General features: G+C 40.3%; 2 protein-coding genes across 2 annotated transcripts; both read left to right on the top strand.

The window, feature by feature from the left end:
* The first annotated feature begins 202 nt into the window (after positions 1-202).
* On the top strand, positions 203-3703 carry LOC101786933 (dual specificity protein phosphatase 12). The gene is made up of 6 exons (XM_004978546.4): positions 203-1089; positions 1459-1511; positions 1607-1671; positions 1753-1831; positions 2511-2807; positions 3116-3703. The coding sequence occupies exons 1-6, from the start codon at positions 674-676 to the stop codon at positions 3268-3270; spliced, it is 1065 nt and encodes a 354-aa protein (XP_004978603.1). The 5' UTR covers positions 203-673; the 3' UTR covers positions 3271-3703.
* Positions 3704-4003: 300 nt separating this feature from the next.
* Positions 4004-9021, top strand: LOC101786539 (splicing factor U2AF-associated protein 2). The gene is made up of 13 exons (XM_004978545.3): positions 4004-4295; positions 4580-4708; positions 4793-5010; positions 5946-6155; positions 6244-6336; positions 6513-6551; positions 7119-7208; positions 7291-7393; positions 7483-7563; positions 7663-7739; positions 7919-7999; positions 8248-8339; positions 8622-9021. The coding sequence occupies exons 1-13, from the start codon at positions 4190-4192 to the stop codon at positions 8746-8748; spliced, it is 1446 nt and encodes a 481-aa protein (XP_004978602.1). The 5' UTR covers positions 4004-4189; the 3' UTR covers positions 8749-9021.
* Positions 9022-12401: the final 3380 nt, after the last annotated feature.

Genomic DNA, 12401 nt, shown 5'->3' with positions numbered 1-12401 from the left:
CCGTTGTGTGTTCAGCTCAACATACATATGCAAAATTAATTGGGCAAATGATGCTTCTCTGACAGTTCCACTTAATGCTGGAGCTGGAAGGAAGACTAACAAAGGTTGATTCAGGTCGAAACACAAGAAAAAAAACAGATGCAGATAGGGATCATCACACCGACTAGGTATAAAACTAGCAGAGATGCACAGTGGCCACTGCAGTTCAGTGAACAAGTGCCAAATCTTGGGGGGAAGATGAGCCCGTTCTTCTCATAGATCACCCAAAACTAGCAGAGATTCCTGTCGCTGTGCCGCGTCGTGCGTCGGCGCTTCGCCTCGTCGCCGTGGTTGCCTCTTTCTTGGTGCCATCGCCGCCGACAATCCGACATGGTCGCTCTCGCCGCCGCATCAGCCTGTCTGTGCCGATTTCACCTTCCGCATCTCTACGTCCGTCTCCTTCATCACCGATCGCCGCTGGGGATCCGGGGTCTCGCCGAGGAAGCCCCGCCGCCGCGCCAATAAGAACTGGGACCCAAAAAAGGAGGCGATCCAAAGTAGGGGGTCTTATGAAACATTTTAGGGTTCGTTTTGCAAATTAGGGGTCTATTTGCAAAAACAGAAGGGGTGTGGTCTAAAGAACTCACTCGCCGGATTTCACTGATTCTCACCGGTCTCTTCCTCCGCCGCCGCCATGCCGCACCTCGTTCGCGAGCGGCTCTACTTCGGCGACATCAAAGATGCCATCGCCGCCCTCACGGATTCCTCCTCCACCCCGACCTTCACCCACGTCCTCTCGGTCGTCAGCTCCGCCTCCATCTCCTTCATCACCGACTGCCGCCCGGGCCTCGCCATCCCCACCGAGGAGGTCCGCCGCGTCGTCGCCGGCGAGGAGGGCGCGCCACCGACAGCTGCGGTGCCCCCCGGGACGCTGATGCGGGTGGTGGAGCGCGCTGGGGAAGGGCTGCGGGTCACGCGGATGGCCGTGCCGCTACGGGATACGGAGGAGGAGAACCTGCTCGACCACCTCGAGCCCTGCCTTGACTTCATCGATGATGGCAGGAAGGTGGGGAATGTCCTCGTCCATTGCTTTGCCGGGGTATCTAGGAGGTAGGCTTCAGAAGCACTGTCATTTCCGTTTTCGTTTTGTGGGTAATTTTAGGATCTGTAGTTCTGTACCATCTTGGGATATCATGTTTAGCAATGGAATTGGGTACGGTGTGGTAGCAAGAATCTAACTGTTACTGCCTACTTAACCAATTGGCGCGGCATGGAAAAACTGAATGTTTCTGAAACTAACCAATTGCAGCAGGCTGCTTGTTGGCAATTGCAATTGCAAATTTGGATTAACATACCCATATAGTGTTTCGATTGAGGAAATTGATTAGCTCAAGCCTGTTCACTTTTAATACTGCCAGCTCCTTTTTTCATCTTTATATAATATATATGCATTCATACTGACTTTCAAACTTATTGCAGTGCTTCCATCATTGTTGCTTATCTCATGAGATCAGAGCAGAAACCTCTGGAAGGTCTGAACTCTCTTTTCCTGGAAAGATAACATGTATCTTTTCATCTACTCCAGTTGAATTTTACTCATGTGGCCTTGCTTGTTATTTTCTTCCAGAAGCATTAGAATCTTTGAAGGAAATTTCTGAGTTGGCATGCCCGAATGATGGTTTTCTTGACCAGGTAAGATTTGTTCAAGATCTGTTGGCAGCACATGAACTCCTGGAGTGTTTGTTGCTTAGTTGAACATTCTGTGTCGTGCAGTTGAAATTGTTTGAAGAAATGGGCTTCAAAGTCGATACTTCAAGTCCTTTGTACAAGAGATTCCGCTTAAAATTATTAGGTTAGTCTTGATCCATCTTGGTTAAAGTGGTGGTTACTAGTTGTCCTGACATAAATTTGAGTCAATAGGCTTTTCTCCAGTTTTCTTGGGGTATTTTCTATGCTTTATTTGCTGGGTCCTCTTTGACTACTCTCACTAATAGTAGTGTTGGTTAGTTGTTCTTGGCCATGTGTGGTTTAAGTAGACCAATAGGCCAGATGCAAGCTTCCAAAAATAAATTTGTTGGTTATTGATATAAAATCCAATTGTGGTCTGATATATCTCTAGATCGAAAGCATGCTTTTCCATAACTGTATAAGATGACTATGGCCAGAAGATCCCTGATTCATGATCCAGAGTGTTTGAATGCTTTTTCATTGATAAATTTTCTTGTGATGACCAACTTATATCCATTTCAAGTGCTGTATGGTTAGGATCTGCAGCTGTGCCTGAAATAAATAAAAATGTGTTTCATCATTTTTTTCCTCTCAAAATAGTCAAATTGTCAAATGCTTAGTTTTATCATGTGATTCAAAAGTTCTTAGATCTGCTTCAGCATCATGAACATTGTCGTTCCTTTACATCTAGTGTGAGAATATTCAGCATCTTTAAATAGCTAATCTTGATTCAATACAATTACATTTTAATTGCAGTTCATTTGAACAAACATGTATTCTGTAACCTATCTTTCCTCCCACAGGTCAATCCTACAAATTTGGGGAGAAAATAGGCAGCTATATGTTTGAAGATGACCCTGGCCTTTCTCCACTACCTGGCTCTTGTCAAGATCCTTCAAAGACAGGGCAACATAAAACTGCTTACCGCTGCAGGAAATGCAGGAGAATTATTGCTGTGGAGGACAATGTTATAAGTCATCTTCCTGGTGAAGGCGAATCTTGCTTTGACTGGAACCGAAGGAAGAGTGGTCATTCATACAGCAACAAAGAACAAGATTGCTCGTCTTTATTTATCGAGCCTCTGAAATGGATGACTCCAGGTAGGCTGATGTTATTACTTCCCTCTTGGTGTATGAAATTCGTATGAGTCATGAATTACCTATTTGTGTTGTGCAAAGAAAAATTCATACTATATGGTTGGTTCCCACCGAATCCATATTCATTTTCATAATTTGATATTTAGGTCATCTTATAAATGAAACCTTCATAGATACTCAATGATTGAGCAATCGTGCACATGCTTTCGTTACTGGTCTTAGTAGAGTGATGGTGTTTCTCCTTTTTTTTGTTTTCTACTAGACTACTATACCTTACATGGTTTCCACCTGTGCCTTTGTTCACCTAACAGTCGAAGAGGGTGCTTTGGAGGGGAAGCTATCATGCATCCACTGCGGAGCTCGGTTAGGATACTTCAACTGGTCAGGAATCCAGTGCAACTGTGGCAGCTGGGTTACTCCTGCCTTCCAAATTGTTAAGAGCAAAGTTGATATCAGCACCATCTAGACATTGGGAACGGCCTGCAGAGCGACCAAACCATTGGTGAAGTTTGAGGGATAATGAGGAGTGTGACAATACTGGCACCTTGCTGATGGTGGCTTCGGCTTAAGGTTTGGTGTACAATATATTCACATACATATAGTGAAGCAATAGCATGTTATCAGAAGCTGTGTGCAGCAAAGATTGTACAAAATTACGCATTTGATGTTGTAGCAACAGATTTTGCTGTGAGAGACAGTCGTCTGTAGGCTGGAAATGGACCGAATCATATTGTGCAGAGAAAGGCACATCAGTATCTGTAATCTTTCAGTGAACTCAAACTCCACGGATGTTTTTGACTTTTTTTCCATTCTTTTTTCAAGGCGCAGATGTATCTTAAGGTTCAAACTTTTGTGATATGCGATCAACTAATCTATGAAGATTCAAACAGTTTCCAGTTTTTTGGGTACAAAAATGTTTTCATTGGATTCATTTTCTGGACATTATTTGCTATGGTCATGAGTTTATTTTCATGAGCAAACATCAGTCTAAAACATCAGTCCAGCTGGTAAGGCATATTGGAAAATAATATACATGCATGTTAGGCTTGAAAATCACACGAGTTTTTTTTTTTTTTTGATATGATAGGATTCGAAAATGATACGAATAGCAGCGGACCAGGGAAGGAAACGGGAAACCTGTCCACTACCGTTCGATCGCGTGCGTACGGGCTATCTCACCCGTCCAGATGGATTCTTACCTGTGACTCCAATTCTCGAGTCTTCTCCGACTCGCCGTCCTTCCGCTTGACCACTCCGCCCCTCCCGCCGCCCGCGCCTCTCCGGCCAGTCGCCTCCGCCTTCCTTCCCCGCCGCCGGCACCCATCCTCTTGGTTCCCCCAGTACCCGCCCGCTTCATCCTCCCCTTCTCTTCTCTTCCGGATTCGATGCCCATGGAGACCAGCGGCTCAGCCGCCGCCGGCGAGGTGGGCTGGTACGTGCTCGGCCCGAACCAGGAGAGTGTCGGCCCCTACGCGCTTGCCGAGCTTCGAGGTGACCATATCCCGCTTCCTCCTTGCAATTTAGTGCATTTCAATTAGAGTTTTCTCTCTGCGGTTGGGCTTAGGGTTTAGTCCATGAGGTGGAATTGTTTGATCGTTTTGATGCCGAAGCTACCTTCAAGCTTATTTAATTCTCATTTCCTGAAGTTTAGTTAACGTGTAGATGATCTCGTGCAGAAGGTTTCGCTTCCACGCTTTTTAATTTGAAGAATTATGCTTATTATTCGCCCGCCCAGCTAATATTGAAAATGTAACAACATTTTGCTCTCTTTGCAGAACATTTTGCAAACGGTTATCTCAATGAGAGCACAATGCTCTGGGCAGAAGGGAGGACTGAATGGATGCCACTCTCGTCGATCCCTGAGTTACACACTGCAGTCGCAGCAAAGGATCAATCCGAACAAGGTTAATGTGCTGTTGTCTTGTACTGCATCTTTACATGGAAATTCTGTAAGGTTCGCTTCTCTCATTCATTGAATTCATGTGCAGTTGCTCCAGATGCTGAAGATGATTTTGAGAAATTTCAGAAGGAGGTTATAGAAGCCGAGGCAGAGGTTGAGGCCTTGAAAGGCAGTGCTGAAGATGGTGATGTGAACCAGCTGGATGATGAGCGGCCAGCAACCCCACCGGATGGAGAGGAGGAGTTTACCGATGATGATGGCACCATTTACAAATGGGACCGTACTCTGAGGGCATGGGTTCCTCAAGTAAGTATTGCTCACCTGTCCTTGCAATTGCTAGGTTTATATACACTACCTAGTTTTATTGGTTAATTTTTTGTGCCTTTTCAAAGTTGAAGTACATGATAGTCTCCTAGTTAGCCTTAGATGTCCTGTACTTTCTTTATGAAAAATCGCAAATCGGCATCTGATGAAAACTCATTGTGGTATATCATTGGGTTAGTTGATATGTGATTACGTAGTAACAAAGGACCGGCGAAATGAAAAGTTCCAGCCATACCTTAATAGACTATTTGTTTCTTGAAGATTGTATTAGCTTGGCAGTTAATGCTTGGAGCACCATTTTTCTTCTCACTCAAGGTTCAGGAGATGTTTAATTAATCTGAGCATCGTGTTGGTTTTTACTTTCAGTTAATCATCATTTATATTTTTCTTTAGCTACTTTTGCTGGTGCAAGATTTCAAGCTATGTTTGTGAAACAAAAGGCCTGGTAAGCTTCAGTACTGAAGCCAAGTTCCAAAAAAAAAAAAAATCTTCTGTTTCACATTAGCAACTTTAGAGAAAGTGAAAACCTCATTAATGATTCTTTAATCTACAGCTTACTTTCTCATCATTTCTTGCCCCTTACCACAACCCTTCTTGCTTTGCTAGCTTGCTTAAGACAGTAGTTTCTTAATTAGTTTTCACATTGTCTAAGTTTTATTTGAAGGATTAAATATCTATGTTTTGTTCCAGCAAATGCATGTATAAATCACAGTTTACTTGTTAGTCCACTCAGTATCCTTTAGTTCCTCTTATCACTTTATGTTGGCAACAATTATTCTATATACATAAGGAGTATTTCATTAGATATCATATTCAGCTGTGAATCCTTCGAGCACAACAACCTTCCCTTCATCCTTGTAATATTCCTATTGTTTTTTTAAAAAAAATATGTTCTAATTTTTCTTACACCTTTGTAGAATGACTTATCAGGTAAAAAGGAAGATTATGCTGTTGAAGAGATGACTTTTGCACTTGAGGAAGAAGTATTTCAGGCGCCAGATATCCCTGGTCCTTCTGCAGTAGAAGAAATCAACACTCCGGATGGAAACAAAAAGAAAGAATCAGACAAAGTGGAAAAGAAAGGGGACAAGAAGCGGAAATCTTCTGAGACGCCAGCTGAAAAGAAGGTATTGTTTCCAAGTCATTGTGGGAGTTCTTGGTAAGTTCGACTGGTTGCATCTAGTCTTCTACTAATCTGTTGGATTTCTGTGGTAGGAAGCTAACAAACCTCCAGACAGTTGGTTTGATCTCAAAGTCAACACGCATGTCTATGTAAATGGTCTGCCTGATGATGTCACAGTGGAGGAGGTAAATTATATGTATCAACTAATTCTGTAACCACATTTCATTTCTCTTTTAGGAAGATCATTTGTTTTTATCGAAAAGGAGGATCATTTGTTGAACGATCATTTAACACATTCTTAATCAGTTGGTTATTCTTAAAATGCTTGTTCTGAACTTCTGATGCTGCACTTCTTTTGCAGATTGTGGAGGTATTTTCCAAGTGTGGAATAATAAAGGAGGTATGCTTTTGATCTGCTGTGTTGCAGAGACAAAATTGTTGCGTTTGTGTTATTCACTCTTGGTGATGTTTTGATTTCTCTCGTGAAGAAACTTGGTTTTGCCAGTACTTGGAGTCTTGGACTAGTGATCTAGTATCTAGTTGCCATCTGATTATGTAACTAATTGGCATACTGGCAAAAAGTTTGTAGTTTGACTTATCTAAATCTTGGGACCTTCAATTGTTCCTGTCAAGTCTGTTCATTTTTGCAAACTGTTCAACTCATGGGTTATATATTTCACTATCAAATTGAGCAATTAGCTAATTTCAGTTCTCCAAACTTGCAGCATGCACTATGATACTAGATATTGGCACAATGCCCATATGTTATAGTTGGATATAATGCATTAATATATGGAATGCTGTGGGTGCCTTAAATAAACTGAAAAAAATACTACAAGATTTATTTGACATTTACTTTACTTGAATAACTATTTTGTTTCTCTTATTACTAATATCTTTTTTGTGGCATTTATTTTTTCTTCGTGAACTTTAAGCATTGGACACATGTTGATAATCAATATTACAGGACCCTGAGACTAAAAAGCCTCGGGTGAAGATCTATACCGACAAGGAAACCGGGAGGAAAAAAGGCGACGCATTGGTGACATATCTCAAGGTATCTCCTTGTTAAGGTGCTCAGATTATTTGGAATCCCTATGCATTTTTTTTTCATGTGCTTTTCCCTTTCCATGATACAGGAGCCTTCTGTAGCTTTAGCAGTTCAGTTGTTGGATGGGACATCATTCCGTCCTGGTGGCAAGATTCTGATGTCTGTAAGTCCGGCCAAATTTGAGCAGAAAGGTATTGTTCCATGGTTCTATAACAACCAAACACCTTCTGTGTGCCATCAGCTACAAAACTTATTACTGATGTCGTCACATGTGTTTCAGGTGATGTTTTCATTGCAAAGAAAACTGATAAACAAAAGAAAAGGAAGACTAAGAAGGTTGAAGACAAAATGCTTGGATGGGGTAATTTGGATTGTTGTTTTCTGGTAGTTATTTTAATCATAGCTGATTCAAAACTGGGATATAACCTCATTTTTTTTCTTAATAATTTCCTCTAACTAGGTGGGCATGATGATAAGAAGGTGATGATTCCTACTACCGTTATTTTGCGGCACATGTTCACTCCGGCTGAGTTGAGAGTAAGTATCTGAAGTATGCTTGGTGCCTTCTGCAATATGTGTGCTTTTGATCTGGGACTGAGCTTACCTGTACTTGGTTGCACATTAGATGATTTTAGATTTCTTTTATGAGGTTCATGCTGCATAGCAACTTTTTTCCCATTTGTATTGGATTAACCATGAATATCCTAAACTTGCAGGCTGATGAAGAACTTCTTTCCGAGCTTGAGGCAGATGTTAGAGAGGAATGCATCAAGTTTGGTCCAGTGGATAATGTCAAGGTACACCTACCCCGAGATTTGAAACTTTTCTGAACTTGTCTGGAAAATAGATATTACCAGTTTCATTGCAAAACAAACTTTTCATCTTTTCAATATAATAATTAGATGCATGTTTTATACCATATAAATCATCTGAAATGAAGTCAGATTGGCATGGATCAGCCACAACTCACCAAATTGTTCCCATTGCATCCTTCTCTGGTTTCCACCAAACCACTGTTGTTAATTTGACATGTTTCTGCATGCAGGTTTGTGAAAATCATCCACAAGGTGTCATATTGGTGAAATTCAAAGACCGGAAAGATGGCGCCAAATGCATAGAGAAGATGAATGGCAGATGGTAAGTTAACACGAATAATTATTTTCCCCTTTATTTCTGATGCGGTGATGTTAGCTGAATGCTGATGGAACTTTGGGTTGCATCTCGTGTTTGTTTCCCTGACAAAACCTTTAATATATTTTTTCCTCATTGATATGAGTCTGAAATGTTGTGGAAAATTTTGCCATCTGATTAAATATACAACTAACTCTGATTATATAAAAGAATGCTGATCAAGTAACATTTGTGCTGCTGGATTGATTCTGTTGTAATAAAATTTGTTCTCCAATTTTTACCTTGCAGGTTCGGTGGGCGGCAAATCCATGCGAGTGAAGATGATGGCTCTGTTAACCATACTCTAATCCGTGATTACGATGCAGAGGTGTCACGGCTGGATCGATTTGGAGAAGAGTTAGAAGAGTCAACTTAGAGGATAACTGGGATTGCCTTATTGTACGATAAGATAGCATTGGTAGAAAGTTTTGCGTGTTGCCTCTTCCATATGTCTGGCCTTTAATTTGCCTGCTTAACCTATGAAAAGGGATTATGCTAGCGGGTATCATTTTATGAGCCATGAGCACGTTGTCTGTTACTGCAACATGTAGAGATGCGCAATTTTCCGTGGTAACATGAAACACTTGGTAGCAAGCAACAATTGCAATCAGGATACCCATCAAAGTACAACAAACATACTGCTTTGCCATCGGTGATTGCCAATGATAAGTTAATTGATATATGTATCAAAATCTGTTTTCAATAACGGTATGAAGTTGTATTGCGTTGCCTCTCGGCCTTTGACGGTATCGAAATCGCCGGAGTTGGAGAGGACGCCCACTTCGTTGTAGAAGTTTCGAACGGATCACACCATGGCGTAGAGGACGACGAGACAAGCTCAAGATTGGTGTCGGATTGCGTCGGAGACGCTTGGTCGCGAAGCAATTGTTCGTCGGAGTTCGCCGGAGACCAAACTTTGACTTCAACGGTGCTAGGAGAGGTAACTCGCGAAAAGCGTTTCAGGTATGGAATCCTCACGTCGAGACGAACGAATTGATATATATATATATATATATATATATATATATATATATATATATATATATATATATATATATATATATATATATATACAGCCGGCCACAGAATAGCTTATTTTGTATCCAGACCATCCAACCGTCCAATTACCATCCCGTACTTTTCTCTTCCGCTCGGCGTCTGTCCCGCGAGCCTACGCAGTGCTCAGGTTACGAACATAAAAACTTCTGAAGTCAAGGAATAACAACATAGTGCTAGGCAATATGTATCCCTCAAAAGATTATCCTTCTCAGTGCTCCCAACTCATCTGCTAAGACTATCCGGAATTCTGGATTCAGGTTCAGGAAGAACCCACAGTTTTCTCGCTGTTTTCTTCTTCTGTGCATACAACTAAAATAGTTTAAACATGCTGCATCAAGGACAAACCTAAAAGGACTTCTGGATCGTCCTAGAGACGAGGTCTGAATTCAAAAGAAAAAAAACAGAGGAACCTCCCACAGATTAGGCAATGTATTATCCAGTCACTCGCTATATCCAAACAATAACAGTGAGTCTTTAGTAACTTGCTTCCCACTTTTCAAAAACCGAACATGTCACACAACAATGGCTGTGCAGTAGCATCTCCTGCTAATCAACTTCTATGCAAACTTTTGATCAAGCGCTCCACCTGACATTTCACCCAATATAAGATTTACAAATTCAAGAATAACAATAATGTATGCAGACATATTTCGTAGATGGTATGATAATTACCTATGCACAGTTACTTCTCATCATCTTTCTCGAATTCAATGTCTTCGACACCACTGAAAAATGCTTTGAACCTTTTGTAAGAAGCTCTCTTTGCATCAGTTGTCTTAAATGTGTTTGGCACTTTTACTTGTACAGATGAACATGTAGCAGCAAACACAAAAGACACCACGACATCAACCATTTCTTTCGGCAGTGGTACCTTATTTTTCTAAAAAAAACAGGAGAGGATTGTTACATAATTAAATCGAAGGTAAATTGTTCACATGTAACCCTACATGACTCAGTATATTATAGTAAACACAGGATATGCATGACTATTTCTAAAAAAAATAAGTAGACAATTGTTACATAACTTAGCAAAGGCATATCATTCACACGAATAAACCTATATGATCTACTATACTACAGTAAATGGAGGGATATATACCTTAAATGAAGTTTCTGATACATGAACATAGGAGTTGCGTAGTTTGCTTCTAACTTCTTAGCATCTGAAACTTGAAATCAATAGCTTTGCAAAGTCAAAAAAAACCCTGAGAAATAGGGATAAAAACTTCCGAAGTCAAGGAATAACAACATAGTGCTAGGCAATATGTATCCCTCAAAAGATTATCCTTCTCAGTGCTCCCAACTCATCTGCTAAGACTATCCGGAATTCTGGATTCAGGTTCAGGAAGAACCCACAGTTTTCTCGCTGTTTTCTTCTTTTGTGCATACAACTAAAATAGTTTAAACATGCTGCATCAAGGACAAACCTAAAAGGACTTCTGGATCGTCCTACAGACGAGATCTGAATTCAAAAGAAGAAAAAAAAGGGAACCTCCCACAGATTAGGCAATGTATTATCCAGTCACTCGCTATATCCAAACAATAGCAGTGAGTCTTTAGTAACTTGCTTCCCACTTTTCAGAAACCGAACATGTCACACAGCAATGGCTGTGCAGTAGCATCTCCTGCTAATCAACTTCTATGCAAACTTTTGATCAAGCGCTCCACCTGACATTTCACCCAATATAAGATTTACAAATTCAAGAATAACAATAATGTAGGCAGACATATTTCGTAGATGGTATGATAATTACCTATGCACAGTTACTTCTCATCAGCTTTCTCGAATTCAATGTCTTCGACACCACTGAAAAATGCTTTGAACCTTTTGTAAGAAGCTCTCTTTGCATCAGTTGTCTTAAATGTATTTGGCACTTTTACTTGTACAGATGAACATGTAGCAGCAAACACAAAAGACACCACGACATCAACCATTTCTTTCGGCAGTGGTACCTTATTTTTCTAAAAAAAACAGGAGAGGATTGTTACATAATTAAATCGAAGGTAAATTGTTCACATGTAACCCTACATGACTCAGTATATTATAGTAAACACAGGATATGCATGACTATTTCTAAAAAAAATAAGTAGACAATTGTTACGTAACTTAGCAAAGGCATATCGTTCACATGAATAAACCTATATGATCTACTATACTACAGTAAATGGAGGGATATATACCTTAAATGAAGTTTCTGATACATGAATATAGGAGTTGCGTAGTCTGCTTCTAACTTCTTAGCATCTGAAACCTTAAATCAATAGCTTTGCAAAGTCAAAAAAAACCCTGAGAAATAGGGATAAAAACTTCCGAAGTCAAGGAATAAAAACATAGTGCTAGAAGAAAAAAAGGGAACCTCCCACAGATTAGGCAATGTATTATCCAGTCACTTGCTATATCCAAACAATAGCAGTGAGTCTTTAGTAACTTGCTTCCCACTTTTCAGAAACCGAACATGTCACGCAACAATGGCTGTGCAGTAGCATCTCCTGCCAATCAACTTCTATGCAAACTTTTGATCAAGCGCTCCACTTGACATTTAACCCAATATAAGATTTACAAATTCAAGAATAATAATAATGTATGCAGACATATTTCGTAGATGGTATGATAATTACCTATGCACAGTTACTTCTCATCAGCTTTCTCGAATTCAATGTCTTGGACACCACAGAAAAATGCTTTGAACCTTTTGTAAGAAGCTCTCTTTGCATCAGTTGTCTTAAATGTGTTTGGCACTTTTACTTGTACAGATGAACATGTAGCAGCAAACACAAAAGACACCACGACATCAACCATTTCTTTCGGCAGTGGTACCTTATTTTTCTAAAAAAACAAGAGAGGATTGTTACATAATTAAATCGAAGGTAAATTGTTCACATGTAACCCTACATGACTCAGTATATTATAGTAAACACAGGATATGCATGACTATTTCTAAAAAAAATAAGTAGACAATTGTTACATAA

This window comes from Setaria italica, chromosome VIII (genome assembly GCF_000263155.2).
Source record: "Setaria italica strain Yugu1 chromosome VIII, Setaria_italica_v2.0, whole genome shotgun sequence".
In the NCBI taxonomy this organism is placed as follows: Eukaryota; Viridiplantae; Streptophyta; class Magnoliopsida; order Poales; family Poaceae; genus Setaria; species Setaria italica.
This window is presented reverse-complemented; position numbering and strand designations above follow the sequence as displayed.

What these genes read in the sequence shown, in the direction of transcription:
- LOC101786933 (XM_004978546.4), top strand. Translation starts at nt 674, where the DNA reads ATGCCGCACCTCGTTCGCGAGCGGCTCTACTTCGGCGACATCAAAGAT. An exon ending in ATGATGGTTTTCTTGACCAG is followed by an intron (nt 1,672 to 1,752) that starts GTAAGATTTGTT and finishes TGTGTCGTGCAG; the next exon opens with TTGAAATTGTTTGAAGAAAT. An exon ending in ATTCCGCTTAAAATTATTAG is followed by an intron (nt 1,832 to 2,510) that starts GTTAGTCTTGAT and finishes TTCCTCCCACAG; the next exon opens with GTCAATCCTACAAATTTGGG.
- LOC101786539 (XM_004978545.3), top strand. Translation starts at nt 4,190, where the DNA reads ATGCCCATGGAGACCAGCGGCTCAGCCGCCGCCGGCGAGGTGGGCTGG. An exon ending in AGTGTGGAATAATAAAGGAG is followed by an intron (nt 6,552 to 7,118) that starts GTATGCTTTTGA and finishes TCAATATTACAG; the next exon opens with GACCCTGAGACTAAAAAGCC. An exon ending in CATTGGTGACATATCTCAAG is followed by an intron (nt 7,209 to 7,290) that starts GTATCTCCTTGT and finishes TCCATGATACAG; the next exon opens with GAGCCTTCTGTAGCTTTAGC.